Source organism: Rhinolophus ferrumequinum, chromosome 22, assembly GCF_004115265.2.
Source record: "Rhinolophus ferrumequinum isolate MPI-CBG mRhiFer1 chromosome 22, mRhiFer1_v1.p, whole genome shotgun sequence".
Classification (NCBI taxonomy): domain Eukaryota; kingdom Metazoa; phylum Chordata; class Mammalia; order Chiroptera; family Rhinolophidae; genus Rhinolophus; species Rhinolophus ferrumequinum.
The window spans coordinates 17,035,541-17,063,186 of record NC_046305.1 but is presented as its reverse complement, the minus strand read 5'-3'; the positions used below and the strand labels follow the sequence as shown (position 1 = coordinate 17,063,186).

The 27,646-nt window shown below is 37.2% G+C and overlaps 2 protein-coding genes across 7 annotated transcripts in view; one reads left to right on the top strand and one right to left on the bottom strand.

Annotated features, from left to right (window-relative positions):
* TPR (translocated promoter region, nuclear basket protein) overlaps positions 1-10,323 on the top strand; it is a 60,060-nt gene extending 49,737 nt beyond the window's left edge. Inside the window, exons 45-52 of one of the 3 annotated variants that reach the window (XM_033093672.1) lie at positions 725-793; positions 898-992; positions 3,500-3,606; positions 4,852-4,947; positions 5,091-5,247; positions 7,088-7,206; positions 9,458-9,553; positions 10,126-10,323. In XM_033093672.1, the coding sequence (XP_032949563.1) occupies positions 725-793; positions 898-992; positions 3,500-3,606; positions 4,852-4,947; positions 5,091-5,247; positions 7,088-7,206; positions 9,458-9,553; positions 10,126-10,181 (795 nt within the window). In that variant the 3' untranslated portion in view covers positions 10,182-10,323. Of the gene's footprint in view, positions 1-724; positions 794-897; positions 993-3,499; positions 3,607-4,839; positions 4,948-5,090; positions 5,248-7,087; positions 7,207-9,457; positions 9,554-10,125 lie in introns of all 3 variants that reach the window. The other 2 variants (XM_033093671.1, XM_033093670.1) reach the window with 2 other exon arrangements.
* Positions 10,276-26,006, bottom strand: PRG4 (proteoglycan 4). Of its 4 annotated transcripts, XM_033093673.1 has the most exons (13): positions 25,900-26,006; positions 25,209-25,310; positions 22,818-22,940; positions 21,408-21,527; positions 18,793-18,942; positions 18,143-18,262; positions 14,810-16,723; positions 13,991-14,068; positions 12,934-13,070; positions 12,500-12,656; positions 11,835-12,029; positions 11,256-11,381; positions 10,276-10,473 (listed from the first exon to the last, which is right to left on the bottom strand). In XM_033093673.1, exons 2-13 carry the CDS (start codon positions 25,282-25,284, stop codon positions 10,376-10,378), a joined length of 3,294 nt encoding a protein of 1,097 aa, XP_032949564.1. In that variant the 5' UTR covers positions 25,285-25,310; positions 25,900-26,006; the 3' UTR covers positions 10,276-10,375. The 4 variants fall into 4 exon arrangements, with proteins under 4 accessions (XP_032949564.1, XP_032949565.1, XP_032949566.1 ...); XM_033093674.1 differs by lacking the exon at positions 22,818-22,940; XM_033093675.1 differs by lacking the exons at positions 18,143-18,262; positions 18,793-18,942 and having other exon boundaries at positions 25,900-26,003.
* Between the last annotated feature and the right edge of the window lie 1,640 nt (positions 26,007-27,646).

Genomic DNA, 27,646 nt, shown 5'->3' with positions numbered 1-27,646 from the left:
GTTTTCTGTCATTGTTTATAACCACACATTAATTTTCACTTTTAAAATTAATGAAAGTGTGCATGACCCTTTACATGTAGCACTGTTTGTAGCAGGGTTGGACATGTCTTAATCATAAGCTCTTGCAGAAACCACAGGAAAAGTACGAAGCCTCTATTAATAATCTAGCTTGAGTCTTAACCTTTTGGTGTACTCAACACTGTCAAGTATAGATTCTACTACAATATCACTGGTGAAGATAACCCCATTATGTGAAAGTACTAAGTCTTAAAGGATTGCAAGATATACCAAATCTTATCAATTTAGAATTGTCTAAATTGGGAAAAAATTTATATATAGTTAGTACTGTTCTTTGAACTCCAAAGGAAAATTAAACCTTAAGATGAGAAGGCATACGTATTAATTAAATAAATTAGTTACAAAGAGATAAGATATGAGCAGAGATTGGTTTTAAATAATGGTTAATATTTTGTCTCTTGGCTAATAACATATTTATCTGTTGGTTAATATATAGCCTATATAATTAAAATTTTGTCACTATTCAAAACTGATTTCTTTAGTACAAGATTAGTAGCAGTTTTTCCTGAGAAAATATCCTGATTATTACATCATATGCTAACATTTTAGTTATTTTCTTACCGACATCATAAACTATCTATTGATGTTTGGTGTTTGTTTCATTGCCTGATCCCTTAAAATAAATGTAATTTCTTTTTCGACACAGAGAATTCAGATGACTAGGAGGCAGTCTGTAGGACGTGGGCTTCAGCTGACACCAGGAATCGGTGGCATGGTAAGTACCTACCAATCATGTAAAAGCAGTTCATTTGTTCAGTGAATAATTTATAGTCCATATGTATGTTCCTGTTTAGTTCCCATTTTCTGTCTTTGTTTTAGCAGCAGCATTTTTTTGACGATGAAGATAGAACAGTGCCAAGTACCCCTACTCTTGTGGTGCCACATCGTACTGATGGATTCGCTGAGGCAATTCAGTAAGTTAATCAAAGAGAAATATATTTGGTGACTGATCAAAGTCTTCCCGTTTCCCTGTTAATTTCTTTACATTTGATTGATTCATTATTTGTTGAGCCCTCTCTACTTTGTACTGAGCTCTTAGGGGTGGTGTAGGAGGATTGAGTGTTAGGGAGAATTACACAGAGGTGAATGAAATACAGTTGCTTCCATCAGGAATTTGAAATTTAAAGTCAGTATAACAGTGGTTAAGAACGTGGACTTCAGAGTCAGAATACCTGGGTTAGAAATCTAGCTGTACTGCTAATTACCTGTGTGAAGTTACTCAGATTCTCTGTTCCTGACTATCCTCATTTGACTGATGGGAATAATGATACAGTAGTTCCTGCCATATAAGTTGCGAGAATTAAATGAATTAATTTATGTTGACATGTTCAGAATATTATCTGGCACATAGTAAAATGCTTTGTAGATGTTGGTGAAGGTGTTGGTAATTAGAGTGATCATGACGGATAGTATTACTGTGAAAGCTAAGCCTGTGAGCAAGTAACTAACCTAAACAAGCTAGGAGAACAGAGGCATAAGCAATAGGCTTTATTAACACAAATTAAGAAGTAATTTGTTCCAAGAATTAGAGGAAAAGAATCTCAGAGGACTTAATGGGTATAACATTGAATTGAGTCATGGAAAATAATACCTAACACTTATGGAGCATGTCCATGAATCGGTTTGTTTAATCTTCAAAACTATGAGAATAGACACTATTATTATTGCCCTTTTGTAGATAAAGAAGCACAGAGATGTTCACAAATGTGCCAGAGGTCGAACAGCCAGGAAGTGGCAGTTTTAGATTTCAAACCAGTCAATGTGGTTTTAGAACCTATGTTAACTGTTGTGCTGTACTACTCCTGTTAAAGGATAAAAAGGCTCTCAGTGTGAAAGGACATATGTTTAATTGTGGCTGAAGTACCTGAAAATAAGATTTTAAAAGTTTCCACAAACTTGGGAAAAGATTGATTATTCTGTAGTATGTAGTAACATATGACCGTCAGAGCGAGTTTTACACTTCCTCAGTTGACCATAATTCACCTCAACACAGTTTTAGAAGCCAACAAATCAGTGTCATCCCCTCTTCTGAAAGTCAGCCAATCAGAAACAGAGTCCCTCTCGTACACAGCTTCTGAGTGCCAGCCAGTAAACAGCATGCTTGCATAGCTCAGAAGAACTCAAGATTTTTCCATAGAAGAATAACTTTGTGGAGATATATTTAAAAACCCGCCTGGAGGAGAACGTCCTTAACTAAAGCAATAGTGTTGAAATGGAAAAGAAAATAGATTCAAGAGTTATTTACTATAGAGGTATATAATCCATAAATATTAGTAGCTGGCTCGCCAAGGAATGGTAGAATAAGGAGTGGGCAAAGAATGAGATAATGCTGTTTTAGATCCTGGATTATGGGCAGGAAGGTGGGTGCTGATATTATTAGGACAGGGAGAAAACAAGTTTCTAGCCATCTTAGATTTTTTTCAAGTTCTTGGGAGCCGTCTAGTGAACTCTTTCAGGTAAGAAATGGGCTAGAACAGTGACATGAATTATCTGTGACTAAACAGTGAAAACTGAGACCAAGTTTTTTGTCTCATTACTTCATTTGAACTTTTTTGTTAGGTCTCATGTTGTTTGTGTCGCTTTCAGTATATCTACATAGAAATTTCTAGCAGATTCAAGAAACGTGAGGCATAGTTCAAGAGAGTTGAAAGTTATATGTAAATCACCATATATTAAATCATATGTAATATGAATTGATTCATGTTGTTACTAAATTCTTTGACAACTGATATTTTAAATATGTTTGTATAAGAATTTATTTATGGAATGTAGGGTATAGCATAAGGAATATAGTCAATATTGTAATAACTAGGTATGGTGCCAGATAGGTACTAGATCTATCGTGGTGATAGATGGGAACGGCGTTGGGAACAGGGTGAAAAAGGTGAAGGCATTAAGAAATACAAATTTGCAGTTAATACCATATGGGGAATATAATCAACAATGTTGCAAAAATCACGTAAGGTGCCAGATGGGCACTGGACTTATCCGGGGATCACATCATAGACTGTGTAGATGCCTGACCACTGCTACCGTATACACCTGAAGCTGAAGTGGAATAATATTGAATGTCAACTATAACCAAATAAGTAGGTATATATATAGTCATGGGATGTGGAGTACAACATAGGGAAGATAGTCAGTGGTATTGTAACAGCTATATAAGATGTCAGAGGGGTAATAGCTTGGGGGATGGGTTATCATTTTATGAGGGGTTTAAATGTCTAACTAGTACATTGCTTTGTACACCTGAAACTAATAAAAATAAATTTAAAAAAAAAAGAATTACTTTATCAATTTTATTTTCAATGTGTTTCTTTCCCACTTTGTTTATGCTCATTCTTTCTATATTCTTTATGGTCATTGTGGTTTATTTAAATAGGGTAACTTTCAAAATCATCTTAAATTAATTTTTGGTCAGTTCCCCACAGGTTGCTGGTGTTCCTAGATTCCGATTTGGGCCACCTGAAGATATGCCACAGACAAGTTCTAGTCACTCTGATCTTGGCCAGCTTGCTTCTCAAGGAGGTAAACATCTAAAGAAAAGCTTAGCTCTCCTGGGTTTGCATGTATTTGGTAATAAACTATTCTGATGTGATTTTTTGTATAAGTGAGCAAATATTTTTAAAAGTTGATTCCTATGTTAATTTATAGGAAAAACTATAATATATGTACTGCTACTAAACATTGCCTTATATATAAATCTTTTCAACAAAGTTCTGAGTTTGAACATAAAGACTAGCTTTTACATTTGTATCTCTTTCAGCTCCTCTTCTGGCTCCTAGTATAGCATCATACATGTGCTAAGTGTTCAGAAATGTTTCTTGAACCAGTAAATATACATAGGTACTACCAGCCGTTTTAAAGTTTTTAGAAGGAATGGAACATACTTTCTGAATTGTTTGACATTTAATATTCCTAGTTAAGTGCATAAAACTAGTAGATATTTTCCATTAACATTAAAAATAAGAAAAATAAAATGTTAAAAATATGTGGAGGAAGATGACCCCTAAATTAAGTAATAGTAGTTGGTTATTTGGAAATGAATTATGCTATTTCTGGAATTAATTACCTTTTAATCCTGAATTGGTATCCATATGGCCCACTATATTTATGGGAAGCTGTTAACAGCATTTTATAAGTGAATAGGGAATGCATACTACTTTAATAATAAACCCCAAACAAAAGGTTAATCTGCAGCCCTCATTAAGTTATGTAGTATATCTTAGTACCTGATGGTTTAGGATGTTCATTTCAACACTGCATGCCTCTTTCACTATGAAATTGTGAGGTCATATGAGTTCAAATTTGTATGTGGCTTTGTATTATAGGATAATTTCTAGACTTGGAAGTCAGCTCTAGGCTTAAATTGGAATGCCACCACTTACTAGCTTTGTAACTTTGGGAAAGTTAATTAACCTTCTTGAAATATAGTTTCTTTTGCAAAAAGGGGACTAATAATATTTGCAGTTTGGGTGATGCATAGATGCTAACATAGTACCTAGTTCATAGTTGGGTACTCAGTAAACTTAACCTGTATGAAACTGTAAGAGCAGCCTTTTGGATACTTTTTAAGGGTACTTGTATTAGGGAGCTTAAAGAATGCGTTTCTATTGTATTCACATTTTGAGGGATTGATGTTTGTTTGATGAGCTAATTGTGGACGTCAACAAAGTTATGTGTCTGCAGATTAATTTTTTTCTTTCAGATACCTCGCATATTGACACTTTCGTGTTCTTTCAATCATTTGTTAATATTCAGAATTGTCTTTAGGTTTGGGAATGTATGAAACACCACTCTTCCTAGCTCATGAAGAAGAGTCGGGTGGCCGAAGTGTTCCCACAACTCCCCTGCAAGTAGCAGCCCCAGGTAGGTAGCACAGGCAGACGAGTAGATGATGTAAAACCTAATCCATTGGTAAAATGAAAACCTATGAGACGTCTTCTGGACAAAAATCAGGGACAGCACGAAGTTACAGTGTTCATTGCTCTTCTGGTCTTTTTATTTTGAAGTGACCGTGTTTACTGAGAGCACCACCGCTGACGCTTCGGAGCATGCCTCTCAGTCGGTTCCCATGGTGACAACATCGACTGGCACTCTGTCCACAGCCAATGAAACGGCAGCCGGTGACGACGGAGATGAAGTATTCGTGGAGGCGGAATCAGAAGGGTAAATGTTTACTCTGTCAGGGTGGCTCGCTGTACGTTTGCCAGACTTCAGCATTTGTTTTCCTTCAGCCAGAGAAGAATCGGTTCAAACTGTATTTTCAATAGCATCCCATTACAAAAGTAAACCGAGCTGTATATTTTGAAAGGCTACTTTTTGCATATCGTAATGTTTTGGGACTTGGTGGTTGTTATTAGAGAAGGCAAATGTTATCTCCCTGAAAAATCGCATGATGTGTTTATTCTAGAACAAAGTATTTCTTTAAAATCATGGTTAGCCTTCCATTAATGTAGCTGCTTAAACTTTTCCCCAAGAAAGAAGTCTTTCTGTGAAAATTAGAAATATTAGGAAATGACTCACTTTCCATTTCGTAGTGGGCTTTCAGGTGAACCTCACTTAGTCTTTATTTGTGTACATTTAAATCTTGGTATCTGGCATACTGACTTCTTAAAAATTAGGAATTATCTAGTATTTTTCAAAACCTGACTACATTTTTATCATACCAGTAATAAACAGTTTAACAAAAGAAGTATTTCGTGACAAATGATCTGGATTTTCTTAAAGGAGGTAGAGTAATTTAATGGAAAGAACTATTAATACTAGACAGTGTATTTGGGGAAGTGTAACTTTCGAGGTGGAACCTAATTCTTTATAAAATAAGAATTTGAACCACTTCACGGTCAGAAGCGAGGCTAGAAGTAGAACCCAGATTTCCTAGGAAGAGCACAGAGATTTTGTTTTGGCGGTATTTTCTTAGCGTAATTTTGGCCAGTTCTAGTACCGTGTTTCCCCGAAAATAAGACCTAACCAGAAAATAAGCCTTAGCATGATTTTTCAGGATGACATCCCCTGAACATAAGCCCTAATGCGTCTTTTGGAGCAAAAATTAATATAAGACCCGGTCTTATTTTCAGGGAAACACAGTATATGAGGAAAAGAACAGGTCTGTTACGACGTTCTAACACATAGTTACTTAATTTGGAGGAGGGTACAGTTTCTGCTGAGAATACTAACTACCATTGATTCCATACCACGTATGCAGGTCACTTGATACATGTCATTTCTAACCCACACAGTCTCTCTGCAAAGTGTCGTCTCCATCTTACAAATGAGAAAGCTCTGACTCAGAGCATGTTAAACTAACTGACTTAGGCTATACCGCTGGCAGCTGGTTCCGGTGGATATATAGCCCTGACTTCAGCCCCATGTGCTTTGCACTTCACAGTACTTTGCAACTTCAGCACATAGTTATGAGAGACATCTTTCAGGTACATTGTTATTATTAAGCATACTAAAGTTTGCAGACGATTAAAACTGGAGCAGAGTCAAGTTATTCTTGTACTTTTATCTCCCTCACCTGCTTTTTACTGTGCATTCTTGAATGGCAGAGAGAGATGGAGTTATAGCCATTGAACAGGAAATTCATGTGCCCACAGCGTGTCTCATCTGGGCTAGAGCCCATGGTGAGTGAGTGGTATATTATTAATAGTTGAGACTGTTGTGAATTATTTTAATATTCTACTTTCCTACAAAGTTGTTTTGAGATTTATCAAAATCTGGATAAGACATTTTTAGTGAATGTCAACCGTTGTCAAAATGAGGAAAAACAAAAACTAAAATTGGAATGTGTACTAGTGAGAGAGGTGTGAGGAAAACGCAACTTGAGCTCTCCTTCCCTGCTTCTTTAGAAAAACATATGGCTACCAATATCAGAGTTTACAGTTTTGAGTTGGAGAGGAGCTCTGGGTTAACTGGTAAACTGTATCAAAAAAGGTTTGGGAACAACAGGATACATTCTAGTATCAGTTGTATTTCCTAATCAATTTGTGTTTTCCTTCCTTAGTATTAGTTCAGAAGCAGGCCTGGAAATTGACAGCCAGCAGGAAGAAGAGCCTGTCCAGGCATCTGACGAGGCAGATCTTCCTTCCACCAGCCAGGATCCTCCTTCCAGCTCTTCTGGAGGTCAGTTCCTGCTCCTGCCTACAATACAGTGTTAACACATCAAATTTGTTGGCAAAAGACACTTTCATTAGTAATGATTTGATAATCCTTTCTCCTTGAATTTAAAATGCTTTATTTAAAAGAGAAGTTGTATTTTATTAAAAGAACTTGATTTATGTTTAAGGGCATTGGTTGTATTAGAGGTGCTAAAGAAACTGTGGGGTAAGTAAGGTACTGGGAGGGAAGCTAAGGAGTAGGAAGCGCCAGGCCTCCTGCCTCTATCTAAACCAAAGCAGCTCCATTTTGATTTGTTTTACATGTTAGGGTTCTACATGAGATTTGATACAGAGAGTTGAAAGGTAAGGGATCTTTTCAAAAAAAAAAAAAAATACTTGAAATTTACTGACATTTTATGTATCTTTCCTAAAATATTATTTTTGCAGTACTTTTTAAAAATAACATTTGTTGAGCACTTAACTGTGTATCAGGCAGTATGCTAAGGCCTTTACATATATTTACTCATTTGATTCTCCCTGCAACCCAGTGTGGTGACCACTCATCCCCATTTTATAGATACGGAAACAGCCGCTGGAAGGCCGAGTCACATAGCAAGTAAATAATGGGCAAGCCCGGTACAAGCACAGGAAGTTTAGCCCAGAGACTCCAGTCTTCACCAGTACACTCTACCAGCTTCTCCATCTCAGAATGTTTAGGTCCTGATTTACTTTTATTATTGAAGAAATACAGTACTCGGTCATCCACTCTGATTATTTTCATTTCTGATTGTTTATAGCAGTCATTCTCAAACTCTGCCAGGTTTTCTGGAACGTTGTAATCTCAAGATCTCTTCTCCCTCTCAGATGCTTTTCTGTGACACATCAACCTATTAGACAACAGCCCTAATTTCAGATCTCATATCCACCTTTTAACAGCTAATAACTTTAAATCGCTGCACATTTCATTATGAAATATGGACATTTGTAACTAATCTGCAGCCAGGGTTATATGTAATGTATATAAATTGTATAACTTAATGCTTTACATGCAGTAAGGCTCAAAAACTGTAACTATAGCTATTAATACAGTTACTGAAGTTCTGTGCCCCCAGTTATAGTCTGACACCCCTGAGAATTGTCTTTCCTCAACAGGAGAATTGGCAGTAGTTATATCTTACTAGAGCTTGCATGAAGAATAATGGTTCTTGTTCCCTGTTACAGTAAATATAAATATGAAATTAGGATGTTTTTAAATTTATTTGATAATATAAAACACTAAACCTCCCCATCTGAGCAGTTACTCATTTGGTCACAAATATTATATTTGAGTGCTTACCATATGCCAGGCAATTTCACAGATCATGTTACTAAGAAAGTGACATTTATGTAAAGAACTAAAAGAGGTAAGGGAGTGAAGCGGTGCAGTTATTTGAGGGAAGAGTGTTCTAGGGCGAGAGAGAGAGCACATGCAAGGTCCATAAGGCAGCGCTGTGATGGCTTCAGGGTCAGCAAGGAGGCCACTGTGGCTAGACTACAGTGAGGACAGAGAGACTGGCCGGGGATAGGTGGGTGTGGGAGCATCGATCTGGTGGATCATTATCGTTGCTTTGGCTGTTCGTGGATAAGGAAGCTTTTGCGGGGCTTTGTCAAACAGTAGTTGACGTAATCTCACTTAAAGACTTAACAGTATCAGTTTGGCTGTGTGTAGAGAAGAGACTGAAAATGAATAATGGGCAGAAACAAGAGAAAGTTCGGAGGATATTGCAATAACCCAAGATGAAGATGATATTTTAGACAGAATTATAGAGTTAAGTTTGTGAGAATTGGTCAGTTTGGGGATATATATTTAAATCAGAGCTGGCAAGGTTTACTAATGATAGGATTTGGGGTGTCTGGAAAAGAGAAGAGTCAGATGTGACTCACATTATATTGTAATGGGCTGTTTTTTTTCCTGAGGGACGTGATATTTTATTTTCTATTGTGTTCCCCAGCCCCTAGCACAGTGTGTGGAACATGGATAGGCACCAAGTGAATGTTTATCAAATTGAGTGAATGAATGAAAAAAGTCAAGAACTCTTTTTAAAATACGGAAATTTTTCTTTTCTTTTTACCCTTTTTCTCTTTGTTAAAAATCCCTCATTAAAAAACTACTTTTAAATATTGAAAACCATTGGACTAGTCGGCATTTTATCCCTGCATTCATGTAGTAGTTTTTGCCATTATAACCACTTTCTTGTTTTTTAACTTGCTTTCTTGTATCTTAATGTTTTTCTTAGATACCAGCAGTAGTCAACCAAAGCCTTTCAGACGAGTAAGACTTCAGACAACATTGAGACAAGGTGTCCGTGGTCGTCAGTTTAACAGACAGAGAGGTAAATTACTAATAGTGACTCTATGATAGGATGTGGGATCATAATAAATGGAACAATTTCTCTAATCGTTAAGCTTCCAACTTGTATCTAGTTTTTTAAAAATGTTCCAAGGATTGATTAATTATGCACTGAGCATGGGATGTTTGCTAATCTGTAAACTTCTTGCAGACAGATCTGTATACCATAGGCATATAATGAGTATGTGCTTATATTTGTTCAATTCTTCCTTGAATTCAAAGGAAGATTTGGAAAAGCTGAAGTGTTTTAGTCCTATATAGTCATTTGTTACAACTCTGTCTATAGTGATTACCTTTTTATATAGCAGAATAAAACTTTGTGACTTTGTTTAGTTAAAAAAAAAAAAAATTTCAATACCTCCATGTTTTCTAATGTAACTATTAGAGATTGCATTCATATCGTAAGAATTAATCTAGTTGTAATGATCTCCATTGATGATACGAAATTAAGTTTTTTAAAACAAATTTTATAATGAACTAGAGTAAGTGAATACTCTGGTTTTGAGCTAACTTCTTAAAAGATGCATTCAGTTTGATTTCTTTTTTCTCTTACAGGTGTGAGCCATGCAATGGGAGGGAGAGGAGGCATAAATAGAGGAAATATTAATTAAATGGTCTGTAAACTATAATAACTGTGAATAAGTTTGTCAAATCTGTTAGTGTCATGATTGTCGAATTTAAAAACATTTTGTATTTAAATTGGTATGCTTATCTCAATATTCTTTATTAATAAAATGTATTTCAGTGTCAAAATGTATCATTCTTGTCTTCCTTTTCATTAGTTGACTCTTCCTTCGCCATCAGTCTAAGGACACTTGTACCAGACACTGGATAAGGTCTGGCCAGAACGCGTACTAATGGCTCTCGCTGTTCTCCTAGGCACATCGACGTTATAGTATTGATCTAAAGAGAAGAAAAGACATTTTTTTTTTTAACTAAAAGGTAAAAAAAGACTTGAACTTAAAAATAAATTATGTCGATTATTATACTCAAAGTCACTGTTTATTATTTTAATACCAAAAATGTTTATAATTAATTTGAACTTGCTAACAAAAAGAAAAACAATTGCCTTGACAGATTGACCGTCCTTTCACCACCTTGTAGTAAAATTACGTTTAGCTCTCCTTTTTCAAAGTTAAGAATTTGAGAAAAACCAACTTAATTTAAAAAATAATAATTCTCCTGGGTTTTGTTCTTTAAAAAAAAAAAAAATGATGTCATCTATATAGGCAGAATAACTTAGATTTCTGGATTTTTCAAAGAAAAAGGTCTCAGATGATATAATTTAATAAATAAAATTAGTTTCTCGGGAACTGCTTTCTGATCTCGGGCTGTGTAATGTTGCAAATCAGTATATCTTTGTGGCAAATAAGGCCTCCATTAAATGCCACCAATGATAGGAGTAAAATGCTTTTTTTCAGTAGCAGTTTTACTCAAGTAATTGAATGTTTTATCACAGTAGGCTTTCATCTCATGAAGGATGGGGCACAATTCAATTACAATCCTTTTAATTTAATGTGAAAGTAAAACAAAAATTTGAACTTGCTCCTCTTTAGAGAAATTAGAATAAATGTTACAGTTTAACTTCTCACCTTCGGTCATTATCAAACATTTAGTGCGTTGTGATTATATTTCAGAGATTAGATCACCTATTTGGGAAGCTAGTAAGATTTTGCTTAACTCACCCTTAGAAAAAGCGTAGTAATCGTAGCCATCAGGTTTTCTGACGTTGGGCAGTGCTATAGCTGTAGTAACCACCTTTGGAAATCCTCTCCACATGTAACTCACTTTAGCTTCATTATGAAGGAAACCTGTAGATCACAATGTACCGGTATCAGATTGGAAGGCAATGTCCTATGCTGGAAAGAGCAGCTACGAGAGTCAGACCTGCTATTAATCTCAGTTTCGTCACTTAGTAGCTTTGTTACCTCGGCTGTTATTTAACTTTGGTGCCCTCTCTGACCTGGTGCAAATACCTACCTTTTTTCACTATTTTGAGGGTTACAGATTTGTATATAATGTTCTTGGTAAGAAATACTTGATAATATTTATTATAATTAACAAACATTCAAATTGCATTCCTCACCCTCAAAGAGAAAGGAAGGATCTTTGGTCATTAACTGAAGCAAATTGATGTTCTGCATCAATAAGCTTAAAGTATTAGGGCTATTTGGTCAGTGTTTATATTTAATAAACCTTACTTATTAAGAAACTGTTACATCTACTTCGTGTGTAAGAATTTTTAACACCGTAAAAAACATTACCTTTGTCTTGATAACGGACTCTGACGGGCGTATACTGAATTCTGATGGTGTGTGTTTGAGAAGGTCCGACAGCCCGTTCAAAGCGACGCCTCCTAACCTGTGTTGTTTCTCCAAACACTGGATAATGAATAGCAGGCCTTCTAGTGCACTTTCTCACAGGCTCCTGTTTATAAGTGTACTGCTGAACGTTGCCACCTATTGTGTATTAGAAAATCACATCTAATAAGAAAATTAATTTTAATCCCCCCCAAAAAAAAGTTGGAAACGAGCTTTTACAAGGTGGAGGAAACAGTTTTTCATAAAGTATGTCTAGACATTAATAATGACTCTTAGTCAAGAGTATTATAAAATTAAATCCTGAAATATTTGTTGAATAAAGAAAGCCAACAAATTGCAGTTACATATTTAATTTTGTTTGAAAGTAAGTGATGACGTTCTTTGTATCAGTGACCAGAAAACTCAGATGAAAATTGTGATTTGCATGTTGAGAGATCTAAATGCTTCTTACTGCCCTCAATTTTTTTTTTAATTGAAAATAGTTGACTTCAGCCACTAAAGATACCTTTTGACAGTAAACCCATTAGTAAATGAAAATATTGAGTAAAGTTTCCCTGGCCAAACAATTCTTAAAAGTTGTATAATTTTGTCAGTTATGTAACACATACCTCTCTTGAAAAAATACACAGATTCGGGTCTGTCCTTATATTTAGCTATTGAGAGAGCTGCCACTATTTTTCCATTTAGTCCTCCAAATCCTTTTGCAATTTGTTTGGGGTACCCTGCATCTTGTACATCATTGGTGAAACGCCAGTACTGAGAATCCTGATCATTTAAAAGAGAAAATGATGTTAATAGCTTTGGAAAACAAGGTTAGGAATTCATTCTTAGATTTAAATATAGGAGAAAGTTTTCATTTAGGTGTTTGATTAAGTTGACCGTAATGTTACTAAATTAAGTGTTAACTTTTTAGTAAATTTTGATGATAGAATAGTTCATTAAAATATGGAAACCCTTCTGAAATGGAGCTTGAGCTGATTTATGTTGTTATAATAAAAGAAGAATAACTTTACTGATTTCTCTCACAAAGACATTTTCTTACCTTAAAGAAGAAAGTTTTTCCTTCACAGTTGCACCTAGTAAAAACAGTATCAATGGGGGAGGGAATACCCCAAACTTCAGTAATCCTGCGAGGTGGAGATGGTGGACTGAGCGGATTTAGCAACCAGAAATAATGACCTAAAATTGAAAGTGATAGATCAGCCTTTAACCTGAATGAACACTAAAACATACCCGAAAAGAAACCAAAATGAAAAACGTTAAATTATCATAAAGAAAAACATTGAGTGGGTTAACAGTGTTCTGTGACTAGAAGTTAGAACTGTGAGTACTAGTAGGTTGGTGCAAAAGTAATTGCGGTTTAAAAGGTTAAATTGGGAAAAACCACAATTACTTTTGTACCAACCTACTGGTACAGAAGGTACTATTTGAACATTTCTGAGAGTGGGTATTTCTCAAGTCTGAAATTTAGCATAACCTTTGAAATATTTTAGTTTTCCAGTTTCTCTAGAAAGTGCCTTCTGACTTTGAGACTTACAGAAAGTTACCTTTCTCTCAATTTCTTTTTGTTTCAGAATTCAGGAGTTATAATTAAAGGACTACTAAAATCTCTTCAGCTGTGCAAGTCTGTGATTTACTTCCTTTCAGATTTAATCTAAATAGAAAAAAACTGGACTAGCAGTCAGTAGTACAGCAGGTGATTAACATGTAATCACTACTGTTTCTCTTGCATGAAGAGTGTAACACTTGAACACATCACAATAAAATGTTACTTTCGAATAACAGAGCAGGGAAAACCAATCCTGATGTCATTTCGTTTAACAAGAAATTAAAATTTCCACTACCTTTTAATTCCCAAAGGTAGGAAAAATCTTAGTTCAAGCGCTTTGTTTCATTTGTTACTATAGTATGTCTACATTTGTTAATCCAGTATTTTGGTAATTACTCTCAGGTTCTCATAATATTGTGTGAGATAAGTTGGTCAATCAGGTTCCCCTCTGGAAAGTTCAACCCAAACTACCATCTCCGGTGGTTTTGGTTCTTCTCATAAGTGCCAAGACAAAAGGATGGTCCAAAGAAGAAATGTGTGCGTAACTCACCTCGAAATGCAACTAATGTCCCATTCCTCAAAGTAGTCAGTCCATCTACTGGTTTCCCGTTGCATAAATTAGTCTCATCTAAGACAAATTAACAAAAAATCAAAACAAAATGAGGAAAGTGTTTGTTTCAAATCCTCCCACAGGGTTCCGTTTCCTCTGTTCGCTCTTTCCTAAGTTTTTGAAGGGTGTATATCTTGAGGTGCATGCATTTCAGAGGTGAAAGAAGTGATACGTTTCATAATTGTTTTACTTGATATTATTCAAAAAGTATTACATAAAAATAAAATGAATTGGAATGGGCTGGTTTACCTGATCGTCATGTAAATTAGGTAATTTTTGGATGTTTGCTCTCAACATGAAATCCCATTTTTCAGTTCTGATTGCCCATTAGAATTGGTTTGGAAAAGAAAATAATATTGCAGATTTTTGCTTTGCATTTTCTTTTAAGGGTAGACTCTCAACTAAATACTTTTTGACATTCTGTACACTGTCTGCTTACAGACACAGATGCACGAAATTCCTAACATTGGGTCATTATTCCATTTTCCAAAGACTGAGTTATAGTACTATGATGACTCCTCTGCTTACCTACAGAGAAGCTGTAAAACTTCACAAGGCAACAAGTTCAGGGTTCTAGATAATATGCATCAGGGTGATACTAAATCAGGACATTCTGGTTCTGGTAGATTTCAGTTAACATTACTATTAGATTGGTGCAAAAGTCATTGCGGTTTAAAAGGTGAAAACTAATTGCAAAAACCGCAGTCAACTTTTGCACCCACCTAATAGTTTAATAAATGGAAGTAACAAACTCATTACCTGAAAGCATCGGGTTGATGCCCATGTCTTGATTGGGTGTGCTCACTATGACGTCAGTGCCTGGAATGACTATAGGAGTTAACACGTTGGGCTTGAGAATTACGTGAGGTTTTTCTCCTTCCTCAGCACATGGTTCTTCACTCTCTGGATTTCCTTCAACTATTTCTGAATTAGGAGTTTGGTTTGGCCTGGGGTTGGTTTGGAGCATGGTTTCCCGTGAAGAGGCAGGATTCAGGGTAGGCACCGTTGATGCAGTCATCTTTGGGGGGGATGGCGTAGGCTTTGGTGTTCTCACTTTAGGTGTTGTGTTTGGCTTTTTGGTAGAAGTGGGCGTTTTGGGTGCTTTGGTTGGCTTTTGGGGTTGACGAGTTGTCGCTTTCGAACTAGTAACTGTGTCTTCTGATGTATCTGCTGTTTCTTCAGATGTATTCAGAGTCTCTTCAGTTGTAGTAGTAGTTGTCTTTTTTGTTGTAGTCATTACTTTGGGTGCAACAGTTGTTTCCTTGCTAGTAATTTTGGGTGATGTCACCGTATCCTTGGTTGTGGTAGATGTTACCTGCACAGTCGTACTTGTTTTGGATTCAGTGGCCTTTTCTTCTGTTGGAGTTGCTGTCTCTTTTGTTGTACTCTTAGATGTAGCAGTTGTAATTTCAGTTGTGGTATGTATGTCTTTTTCTGTTGTTTTATCCTTAGCTGTGGTAGTAATTTCAGACTCAGTCACTTCAGAAGCCTTGGTTGTAGTTACAGCAGTCTCCTTGGGACTGTCTTCAAGAACCTCTGGTGTGGATTCTGCAGGCGACTCAGGAGTTGATGCAGCAGGATTCTCGGGAGGACTGGGAGGCTCCATGGTAGTAGCTGGAGTAGAGGCCTCTGAGGGGGTTGGTGCAGGTGTCTCAGGAGAAGTTGGAGTGGGCTCCTTGGGGGTGATGGGTGTAGTCTTCTTAGGGGTGGTGGGTGCAGTCTCCTTAGGGGTGGTGGGTGCAGTCTCCTTAGGGGTGGTGGGTGCAGTCTCCTTAGGGGTGGTGGGAGCAGTCTCCTTAGGGGTGGTGGGAGCAGTCTCCTTAGGGGTGGTGGGTGCAGTCTCCTTAGGGGTGGTGGGAGCAGTCTCCTTAGGGGTGGTGGGTGCAGTCTCCTTAGGGGTGGTGGGAGCAGTCTCCTTAGGGGTGGTGGGAGCAGTCTCCTTAGGGGTGGTGGGAGCAGTCTCCTTAGGGGTGGTGGGAGCAGTCTCCTTAGGGGTGGTGGGAGCAGGCTCCTTGGAGGTGGTGGGTGTAGGCTCTTTGGTGGTAGTGGTGGGTGTAGTCTCCTTGGGGGTGGTTGGTGTAAGCTCGTTGGGGGTGGTGGGTGTCAGCTCATTGGGTGTGGCGGGTGTAGGCTCTTTGGTGGTGGTGGCGGGTGTAGTCTCCTTAGGGGTGGTGGGTGTAAGCTCATTGGGGGTGGTCGGTGTAGGCTCCTTGGGGGTGGTGGGTGTAGTCTCCTTGGGGGTGGTGGAAGCAGCTTTGGTTGTAGTTTCAGCTTCTGTTGTAGACTTAGCAGATTCTTCGGTTGTGGCTACAGAATCTTTGGATGTTTTCTCTGCACTTCGTGTCTCCTTAGCTGAAGTAGTCTTCTCTGTCTCACTAGCTGAAGTCTCTTTATTTGTTACAGAAGTCTCTTTAGTTTCAACTGTTTTCTCCGTATTGGTTGTCGAAGAGGTCGTTTTGGATGTTTCAGAATTAGGTGCAAGACTGGGTTGAGAATCTGTTTTCACTGTTGTAACTGTGGAGGTCGTGGTAACTTTATTGCGTTGAGTAGTAGGAACGTCAGGAGTTGGGGTGAGCTTCAAATCGCCGTTGTCCAGTCCACTTCCAGCTTCGTCTGCAACTGGTGGTTCTGGGGTAGGTTTCTTTTTAGGAGCTGGTTTCTTGTTTTCTTTTACTAGAGAAAACATAGACATCTTTTATTTTTGAGTAGTTTTTTTTTTTCTTTAAAAATTACATAAAGATCCCCTTCTTATCATTGACTAGCTGTGGTTCTCTAGGCAGGTTGCTGACCCCTGGTATGTCTAATAATTTATTATAAAATGTTAAATACTTAACCTATCTCATTGGGCTAGTTTAGTGAATGAAAGAGATAAGGGATGAAAAGCACAAGTAAAACTCCATCCAGTTAATATAGGGAAACAAGTGGCCAACTTGAAATTACCAACATGATCGATACCACTAATTCATGCCTTTGCACGAAAGCTCTTTGCCCTTCACTTTCTGCACTTATTCATTGCCCAGTGCCCCTTCCTTCCTCCTGGAAACCTAGCCCCAACATCTTGTAGATTCATGGCACCAATCACCTGAGAGGCCTCTACAACTACATTCAAGGAATCTGCTCCTGTCACCCCGTGGTCCCTACTGAGCCCTGTTTCTATACCCATGGCTTGTAGCTGTTCTTTTTCCGCTGCCCAGTCCCAGGGGACATAGGGGAGATTAGGATGCCATGGCAGCAAAAAAACTATCTAATAGGATTTCCCATCGCAGCTACCCCATAGGTGAACTACAGAGCCCAAGGGGCACGTCACAGCTGAGTTCCACTTAGCAAACCTGTATTACACATCTATTGTGTGCAAGACTTTCTGGATGACTCAAAGATTAAATATCTGGCTATTCAGCTAGAGAGAAAGCTTCAGGGGAGATCACAACCACCTGGGAAATAAGAGATCTTTAAGACTCCAGTATCCAAAATCTAGTATTTCCTGGAGAAAGAGAATGTAGTTTAAAATTTCAGGAAATAATAAAAAGCAGAACAAAGGGAACTTCTTTTTTAGGAGGTAATAGCCTACTCTGTAGTACGTTCTCTACTACAGAAAAATCAGCTAGATATGACATAATTTAGTAGGAAAATAATAAAGAGGATTTGTAAAATGTAAATAATATTACTTTTCCCTGAGAGGTGTGTGAGAATTTAATAATTGACATTTTAAAACAGTATATGAGTATTGGTTAAATAAATCTGGGGAAGGACAAATGAAAATACAAGGAAGACAGAAGAAGAAAGAAAAGTGGTATCAGGTAGACAGGACCTGAAATAGAAAACCATAGATAATCATCTTTGGCGCCATCCTGTGGTTCCACAGTTGCTGCTATAGCTTCTTATCCTTTGCTTTCAAGAGTAGTTTCTTAGCTATTAGGCACTAATTTCCTGTAGAAAGTTTTCATTAGTATAGTCAAAAATAATTTTTATAAAATGATGTAACCCCCGCCCCAAATATTGAAATGTCCTCCATTCTACCAACAGGCATTACTGTTAGATAATCATTGATAACATGGCATTGATATAGTCTTTGATCTTTATCAATGCTCAAACCTTTGGGTTTCTTCTTTAATTCTCTATTACCAGCTGTATTTTTGGAAGACTTGACTTTCCGAATAGTTGAAGAGGAAGAGGAAGAGGAGGAAGACTCTTGATTTTCAGAAATAGAATGTTCTATAAATCAAATAAAAAGGTTGATCACATCAATTGTGATTTAAAGCAAAAAAGAACCTCCAATCCAAATACAATGAAATACCGCTTACTGATCTACAAATATCTGTGTTCTGCTTTATTTTAAATGATCAACGGTCCTTCTAATTTAATTGTCAGTTAAAAGCAAGGCACCTGAGTTTATCACAGATTTTAGCAACGTAACTATATAACTTCTTCTCAACTTTCCCATATCTCACATAATTATTCTGCAAAAAAAATCATGTTTTATTTTTAGTTTTACATTAAGACTTGTTTCTTCTGATTATTTTAACCTAGACCCCCATAATGGACTCAGTGAAATAAGGAAAATAAATATCTGAGGGTTTATACTTTGGCTTAAACTTAGACTTAAAACAAGTAAACAAAAAGTGTAATCAGCCTTTAATGACTCATAAGATTACTCTGGTCTTTGAGGAGTCCTCTAAAAGCAGTCCATCTACAGGTTAGCTCATCTCAGAAACCTCCTTTTGTTAAATCTGTCATCTTCCTACCTTCTGTTATTTCCTCTGATTCTACAACTTTCTTAGTCTTCTTCTTGTTTGGTGATTTGGGTGAGCGTTTGGTTGTTGATTTGATGGACTGAGGTGCTCCTGCAGGCGGAGGCGCAGTCTTTGCAGATGGCGGTGATGTGGTGCTAAGCACTGAGTCCAAGCAAGACAGGTTGGTTAACATCTTGTTTCAGCAGCAAGTCTAACTGAAAGGCACGGGTGCATCTGGCTTCAAGAATAGATGCTGGTGAAAACCAGCGCAGGCAGGCTCTAGCCCAACACTAATGGCTGCAAACCAATTAATTACGAGGATGCACTGCTATAAAATATTGGTTCTCAAATTGTTGTAGGTTATGACAGGGAGCAAAGGCTCAGGAGTCAGAAGACCCAAATTCCATTCCTAGGCATGCAAGGCTCTATCTTCCGCTGGACCTTGGGTGAAAGGGCTAACTGCTTTGAACTTTCTTTTTCTGTTTGCAAACTGAGATGTTTCTTCTAAATGATTTCTGGAGGTATTTGCCTGTCTGAAAAGTAGGTGACTTTGTAAACTCCACCCTTTGTTGGCTTCCTTCTGTGGTGATAAAAATAATTACTGCATGTGGATGATGGTATTTGTGTTCTCGAAAAGAGAAATATCATGATTATGTTTTTCCTGTTTTCATATTCATTTAAATCAAATGATGCCTATGTACCTTTGATGTTTTTTAATTACAAAAGTTCTGCATGAATTTTTGTCTCTTGTAAACGTTTTACATCTTCCCATTATTCATTTCTCAAAATTCGTTGCCCTACCCCACGTCAAACAACTCTTTATGGTTCAATGTGCATCTTAAATGTTTCATCACTCCCTCCTCCCACGTCTTTTCATGTCCAGAAGAGATGACAAGGGACATGTTTTGGTCATTAGGAACTAGAAGAAAAGGAGAGGGACTTCTGAAAGATTAGAAAGCAGAGAATAGTGGGGATGGTCTGGGTAATGGAGCATTGGAAGAAATCCTGCTGCTCTTCCCAAACATCCCCTCAGCACCCTCTTGCTGCACTCTCTACACACTGACACAATGCCTCTTCCTCCTCCCGCCCAACAAAAACACCAAGTCCCTCAATTTGAGAAACAGTTCTGCCACATGCTAGCTAGTGATCTTACGCAAAACTCTTAACATCTTAGACCGTTTTCTCGCCCACATTCATAGCTTGACTGCTATGAATTCTTGAAATGTTCAAGAATTCTTGAAATGTTATGATGTTGAGATACGTAGAAGCTGACAAGCAGTATCTATAGCAATCTTGAAATAACTGAGAGGTGAGTTGCAAGAGAGTTTGGTTGTTAATATATTTTTTTAAAAAATGAAGTATTGAAGCTCTTGGTGGTTCCTTATTTTCATTTGGGGCCCTGACTCTCTCTGTGAAGTCTGTAAATGAAGCAATACCCCCACCCCATTAAGTTCTATGTAAATTTCAGGCAATCTGACCCACTGCTTACTACCATAAAGCATTGTCTTTATTAACTGGTTCTCTCAACGCTTCATCATTCTCTAACCATCCTCCCTCCCCACCCGTCCTCTGCCCAGAATAAATTCTTAGTTTTCTGTCTCACGGCCAAAACAATTATCAGGGCAATCAGTAAATATGTAGCACTTATCATGGGTCCTTTTCAAAGCTGCCAGAACTCCGCGTGCGGAGTTTTTGACTATAGGGTGTTGTCTCCTTTATTTCGGGAATGCTTTCCAATGAAAACATCGAACAGTTAAGAAATGTTTCTCCACTGTTTGAAAGAAGCAGAAGGTGCAGGCTTGTTTAAATAAAATGATAAGATGATGCAAGCAATGCTTATTTTCACTTTTACCTCCACAAATATTCCTTTTTTTAACAAAGTAGGATTTAAGAACAAACATTTGGTGAGAGAAAGGCATCCACTGTTTCAGTATATTTTTAAAATCTTGTTTTCTGTGAAATTTAGAGGGTTTTATTATATTCTCAGAGTACTCCTTCAGGACCTATAACCAGAGATTTTAAAGTGGGAACATCCCTTTTTATTGACTATCACACACAGGTACTTGGAGAGAGAGTATTGAAGTGACTTATCAAATGGGAAGAGACATAAAATGAACAGTTCACAACTTCTTGGTAGGTTTGCCTGTAAACGTTACCTAACTCGTAAATGTACTAGTTCAAACAAACTGAAAGTGTTGATTCTCTCCTTAAATACACATTCGAAACCATTAAAGCCAAAAAAAGCAGATAGCTCAAAGGACAGCTGACTTCGTAGGGTGCGCACCATTCGGGTGAGATGAGAAATCACCAAGTGAGTTGGTTACTGGTGATTTAACCTGAAATTGAACCACACCTGAAGAAAAAAGCATGTACACTCATGTCCTGTTCTCTCTTTTACTCAAATGCGATCTCTTGTGCTCCTGGAGCCTAGCTGAGCTGGGCCTGCTGTCGGAAGACGCTTTCCTTCTTTAACTCATTTTGGAAAAAACAAAATTAATATGAAATAGCTTATATGTTAGTAAAGTCAGGACCTTAGATGAACTGTGTGTTAGACATTATCCATGAAGCTTATGTAGTTGGCACAGATCTGGCTGCACCAAGAAGCCCCGATGTACTGTGATGCTTACCTTCTTCGCAGAAATCTTCATAATCCGGACAGCACTTGCCATACGTCTTACATTGGGAGTCACAATCACACTCCCTCCCTCTTTCAAAGGATTCAAAGCAGCGGCCTTTACAGGAAAGTTCTACCCAGAGCAAAACAAAACATTATGGATTATTGATGACACAGCCACGCCCAGGTATGGAGAGCCATTTTCCACCTTGTAGCTGACTAGAGCTCCAAAAATGCATTTCTAAGTTCTTTATTTGGAATTTGGAAAATGGATGGCTTCCCAAGTGGAGATAGCCCAAGTCAAGAAAGAAATGATGATTGAGGGAAATCATCAATCCTCCTTCAATCCTCCCAGAGAGACAGACCCCAGTGCTCCCTAAGTTCTTCCCCTGGATGGACAATGGAAACTTGGGAAATGTCTCAATAGTAAATTACCCGTCCTGTGAAACCCTCCCATCCTCTCCTCTCACCACTGCTTTGTAAGACATGTTTGATAATCGAATATTCAGATCTACAACAATATATTCCAAAGAGCTGTCTTCATATAAATGGGTCACTGTTTATTTGTAATGCAGAGACCTTTATTATGATAAACTGGGCAAGATTTCACCCTAATCCATGGCATAGACTATGTGAGAGAGACCTGCTTATTTCACAAAAAGCCTTGGTTAGAGGTACAATGACTCCATGACGCCTAGCTGAAGTAATTACCTTATATAACACATACATTGTACAACAATATATTTATCAGCTTCACATGCAAATTCTAAAGCATATATGACTTTAAAACAATGTTAGTTATAATTTTCATAAACTGAATATGAAATGTTTCTGTGTTAACAACAAATTGGCCCCAAAATATGCTCAGGTGAAATACTACTCATAATTTAAAACTCAGATCCTTTCGGTATTAACGGAAACTCATCATTAGACACTCATGTATTACCTTTAAAGTGCCCCTTTTCAGGTACTTTAGAACAATGCTAATATAAAAAAAAAAAGTTAAATAGTAGATAAGCTTATTTTATGTCCATGGATTCTTTTGATGTAACTTTTGAAGGGCCCTACCCCTAAGCAATTATATCTCTGCTTGGGAGTAAATGGTCACTGAATTACTATTTTCTCAGTAACTCCTGAGTCACAGTGTTAAGTCTCTATTGAAAACAAGACAGTCTACTTGACACGAGTCAATCACCTTACGCAAGTGACAGATTTCCAGGCTCCCTTCCCCTCCCCCAGTAAACACCATCCTTAGCTATAGCACACTGCAACATTAATGCAAGTGAAGGGAAAGGCATTTAAGCAAAAAGTAGTGAAATAATGTGAAAACGACACAGCAAGGGGGTACAAAGGAACTGTCAAGAGCAGTTTTGCTTGACAGCAGAGACAGTTTTGCTTGACAGAGGTAAATCTCAGGACTTACCCACAGTGCAGACTCTCTTGAAATCAGGGCAGCACTCCATGTAGTGTTGACAGTTATAATCACAGTTGCAGGGGGTATCTCTAGAATACCCTTCCCCACATCTCCCTGCACAGCTTGATAAATCTAAAATTATACAATATAGTGTAAACATGGCCAAACCACTTTATAGAAAGGGCGAGATCTAATGAGGACGACAAAGCCAGTTGGTGGGAGAGAATTTTTTTGATTGGGAAAGGTTGGGAATGATAGTTATCAATAGATCCAGGTAATCTATGCCTGATTGTTTATGTGGTCTTCGTCATTCCACTTTATTCTTTACTAGACTGAGAGGATAAATACACTTTTGAAAACCAAGCAAAGTAATAGCCTTGCACCCCTCCTGGGGGAGGGGTGGCAGCTACAGCTCTACTGATGCTGCTGGTGGCTAGTTGCCACTACATTAGCATCTCTGTGGTGGGCACTGAGTCATACATTATCTCTAATGCTTATGAAAATGTTGCCAGGAGAGTATCAGTAGCTTTTTTTTTAGAGATAAAGAGGCTGAAATATTGAAATTTTAATAACTTGCTCAAGGGCACCCAGAGAGTGAAGAGACCCAGGGCATATGTACTACGATTCAATTAATACCTGCTAATTATTCGTATTGACCTCTTTCACGCTCAGAAGGGTCCCGATTTGAATAATACATTATAGTAATCTTAAGTCAACAGCCCATTTAGAATTTGAACTCTGATACATCTGTTTCTAAAGCCCAAACTTTTTCTAGCCAATCGCATTGCCTCTTATTCTTGATGATGAGTTTAAAGTAAGCCGGTTATGGCTTCCTCTTCTTTTTATTGGTGGGGATAACTGGGTTCTTTAAATATTGGGGAAGTCAGATATTCACAACTACTGCTAAAGTGAGTAAAAAATAGATAACTCTTGCAATAGTGTCTGGACATGAATATAAGGGTCATGAACAGAGCTATTCTTGGTAAAACAAAACAAGAACAAAAGCATAATTATCCTCAAATGTATTTTAAAAATCATTTGGAAAACACCTAGAAAACCTCCCTGAGAGATAACCACAGAAAGGTAACAATTGAATCCATCTCTGGAATAGAAATTGGCAGGTGCAATGTCCTAAATCCATAGAGAGACTTTGAAGCACACTGAAAAAAAATCTCAAAATAATGAGTCCAGGAAAGTCAGTCTTAATATGCAAATACAACATTAAATATTAGGAGAACTTTCAGAATTGTTTGCATACATATGTGCACAATACAAACAAAATGCATATATAGTGTATGTATGTAAATACATATATTATATATAAACAAAAAAAGAAAATGGGAAGAGGTTGAGAAAGCAAGAAAAGCAGACAAACAACATCAAAGGGTTATTCTTCTACAGTTAGCAGATTTCTGAAATAGGAAATCAAATATATTTATAGGCAAAATATATTTTAATAGATTGAATGTCTGTCCTACTTTTATTGTTGTTAATTTTAACAACTAATTTTAAATTCTTTTGTTTAAAGGAAAGTAAAACTATTTTAGTGTGCAATTGATTCTATTACAAAGGACAGGTGGATTAGGAAATATACTCACTGTTGTGAACCTTGAAATTTTACTATGAGAGAGGAGAAGAGTTTGGAAATACCAGAGCAGTCACAATTCCTTCTTAAATATTTATATTTCCTTTCGTGCGTTTTCCATCTTTCTTATCTAAGTGATTCTGAAACTATGTCCATGGCTCGCAGTTATCTATCATGCCCAGGTTCATGAGAATTTTAATTATTTTACTGAAAATATCTATTTTTAGAAACGTAATTTCACCATAATAATCATGAGCCTAATTAAAATGACATTCACATCTGTGTAAGTCCATATCTGGATGAACTGTCCTTATAAGAAAGAGAGAGAACTTTCAAGATGAATAAAATGCCACTAGAAATATTGCAAATGTTCATTGTAACATATCTCTATATTACACCAAAACGAGTAATTTATCAATAATTTACTTGATGTAAGAGATTAGTTAGATTTCTTTGTAAACATGTACATAAAAATTATATGCTATTTAAATATTGTTCTTTTAAGTTAATTTGATGATATTGTATCACTCCAGTGATATCTATATATTTTTAAACTTTTGGGAGAACCATGGAAATAACACAAAAATTATTCTACAGGAAAACTCAAAACTTCTTGAAAGATTTCATAATACATTAGAAAAAAATGACAATTCCAAAATGCTTACAAATATGTTACGTACACTTTACAAAATTTTAAGGTTGAACTATGCATTAAACTTAAATATAAGTTTTTAGAAATCTATTTCGACATAAAAGTCAGAAGTGAATGCTTAGCAATCATGGTGAAATAAAACAATTTTTGATGTTTAAGGTACCTTGAGAAGAAACTTGCTGAATCAAGGAAACAGAAAGCAGCAGCAACAAGTAAATGGGAAGTATTTTCCTCTCCATGGTTGTTCTCAGGTACCGAGCCTTCGCTGAAAATAAATAAATAAATAAATATCAGAAAATGCTCTTAAATTTCACCACTAACTTATGCCTATGCTGCATATAGAGTTTCAGTAACTTTTAAAATGCAATTTAATGATAACACCATCCTATCCTTGAAACAAACAAGACTTTTAAAAGTAATTAGCTTTAATTCTATAGTAAATATTTGACCATTAGATGTAATCTTATGCAGAAAAGAATGATCAGTCACCATCTCAGTCATGTTACTGACCATTTGAATATTTTAGAATTCTCCAAAATAGAATACAGACTTATCTTAAAACTATTCAAATTAGAATATGTACTTACAATATAAGGTTTAAGTCCTATCTTGGGGAAAAAATAACCAGCTTCAGTAAAATTCAATTTAATAAACACAGGAGTTATTCCAACTTTCCCTTAACTATCAATATAAATTTATAAGTTTCCAACAGGTGTGCTGCATAAATATGATCTTTTCCATAACTTTCCAACTACTATCCTTATAAATCTTTTTCAAATATCTTTAATATAGTTTATCCCTATTGAATTGAAAACCCATTTAATTCCAGGAAGCAAGTTAACGTTGACACTTACCGGTAACAGGAGAGATGAGTTTCTCCAAAGTCGTGGAAGTCTTATATATCAGGACAAATACATTGGGATGAACCAATTTGTCCAAAGGTTAGACAAAATCAACAGTGACAACCTATGAAATCAAAGTTTCCTCATTTATTGGAAGAGAGCCCAGATGACTAGACTTGGGCAACATCTGGAAAACACTTCCATTAAGAAAAATGACTACTACAAAATAAATTCAGATTTATTGGCCCAAACACACTTCTAATTTCTAAGTGAAGTGAACAAATTGTTCTGAGATGCTAAATCACTCTGGCAGGCTTTGACTAGTGTATTGAAACAGCAACTTTAAAATGTCAAATGCTGGTATCATGGCTTTCTTTTTTTCTCCCCCAGCTAGTCTAGCAAAGAGTAGTTTCGAAACTTGTCTAGTGTTAGTTGTGGCATGTATTTTTTGAACTTATACTATTAAGTCAAATGTACATTTTCCTTGAGTATTTTCATTTTCACAGAAAACAGAAAATATGCTCTCAATTACCTATAGGTGGATGATTCACACTGGATTTTCAAGTTTCCTTTACCACGTAAAAACCTGCTTAATAATTGTATCACTGTCTTCCTTAGTTCCTTGTTTAAGCCCAGCAGTGTTTGTAAAAAGGCCTTTTGAAATTACTAATTTAGATTTCTTACCACAGAGAAAATGTGAACTATCAACGTTGCAGAGCTGAGCCAGCTCAACTTAAGATTTTACCCCATTTTCGCATACAATATTCCTGTTCAAAGCCCATCTACCTACATAAGACCTTGCTTATGTATTGGCATTTCCCTGAAACCTTCTCCAGTTAATCCAAACCAAATCCAGAATCATAGTCAACAAATGTACTACATTTTAATGGAATTATCTGTTCATCTCTTTCCTTCCAACCCACAGCCCCGTCCCAACACACTGATTTTCCCAAGGAAAACCAACATCTATGTCTTAATTCTATTGCCAACATCTAGTCCAGTGCTTCACCAAGGCTGTGTTTCACATGTTCTTTGAAAGAAACTGTTGTAACCTGGATTCCCTCGTGTGCCATATATTTGGTAGGTGCTTGTCACGTGGGGTGTCATTCGGGGTCTCTGGTCCCACTCCCCCCATAGGAATGCAGGATATGGTGAGGCCAAAAAGGAACACCCACAGAGCCATAGACAGGAGAGTCATACCACTATAGTCTCGCTGGCGGCTGGGTTGGAGACACAGGAGGCAGGAGCCACACGATCTGCAACCCGCTGTCCACTTGTCTCTGCCAACCAACCTCACTTGCTAGCTGCAATCGCGTCTCTGCAATCCGTAATCCACACACCACCACGCCACACCATTATAGCACCATACCACCACCTCACTAGCGTAGCCACGGCAGTTATATCAGTGGCTAATGGCTAACCAGTAACAGCCGATGGCCAACTAGTCACAGCTGATGACCATTTACTACCTGAGCCAGCCCTTTCTATGTGAGGCCAAGAGCCTGGAAACTATTCTCTGGGGCTCTGTCCCCACAGTGCTGCATTTAATTATCACAGAATGCTTTTGGTTTGAATATAATCATCCACATTTTACAAATAAAATGAAGACCCACAAATGAAGAATTTGTGACCCATCTGAGGACACATAAGGAGTAGGAGCCAGAGTGAAGGTTTGAGCCCATGTTTCTATTTTAAGTTCCATCACGTTTCCATTACATCCAGCTCCCTTTTGCTCAAAGCCATCTCTTCGGTACTTAAT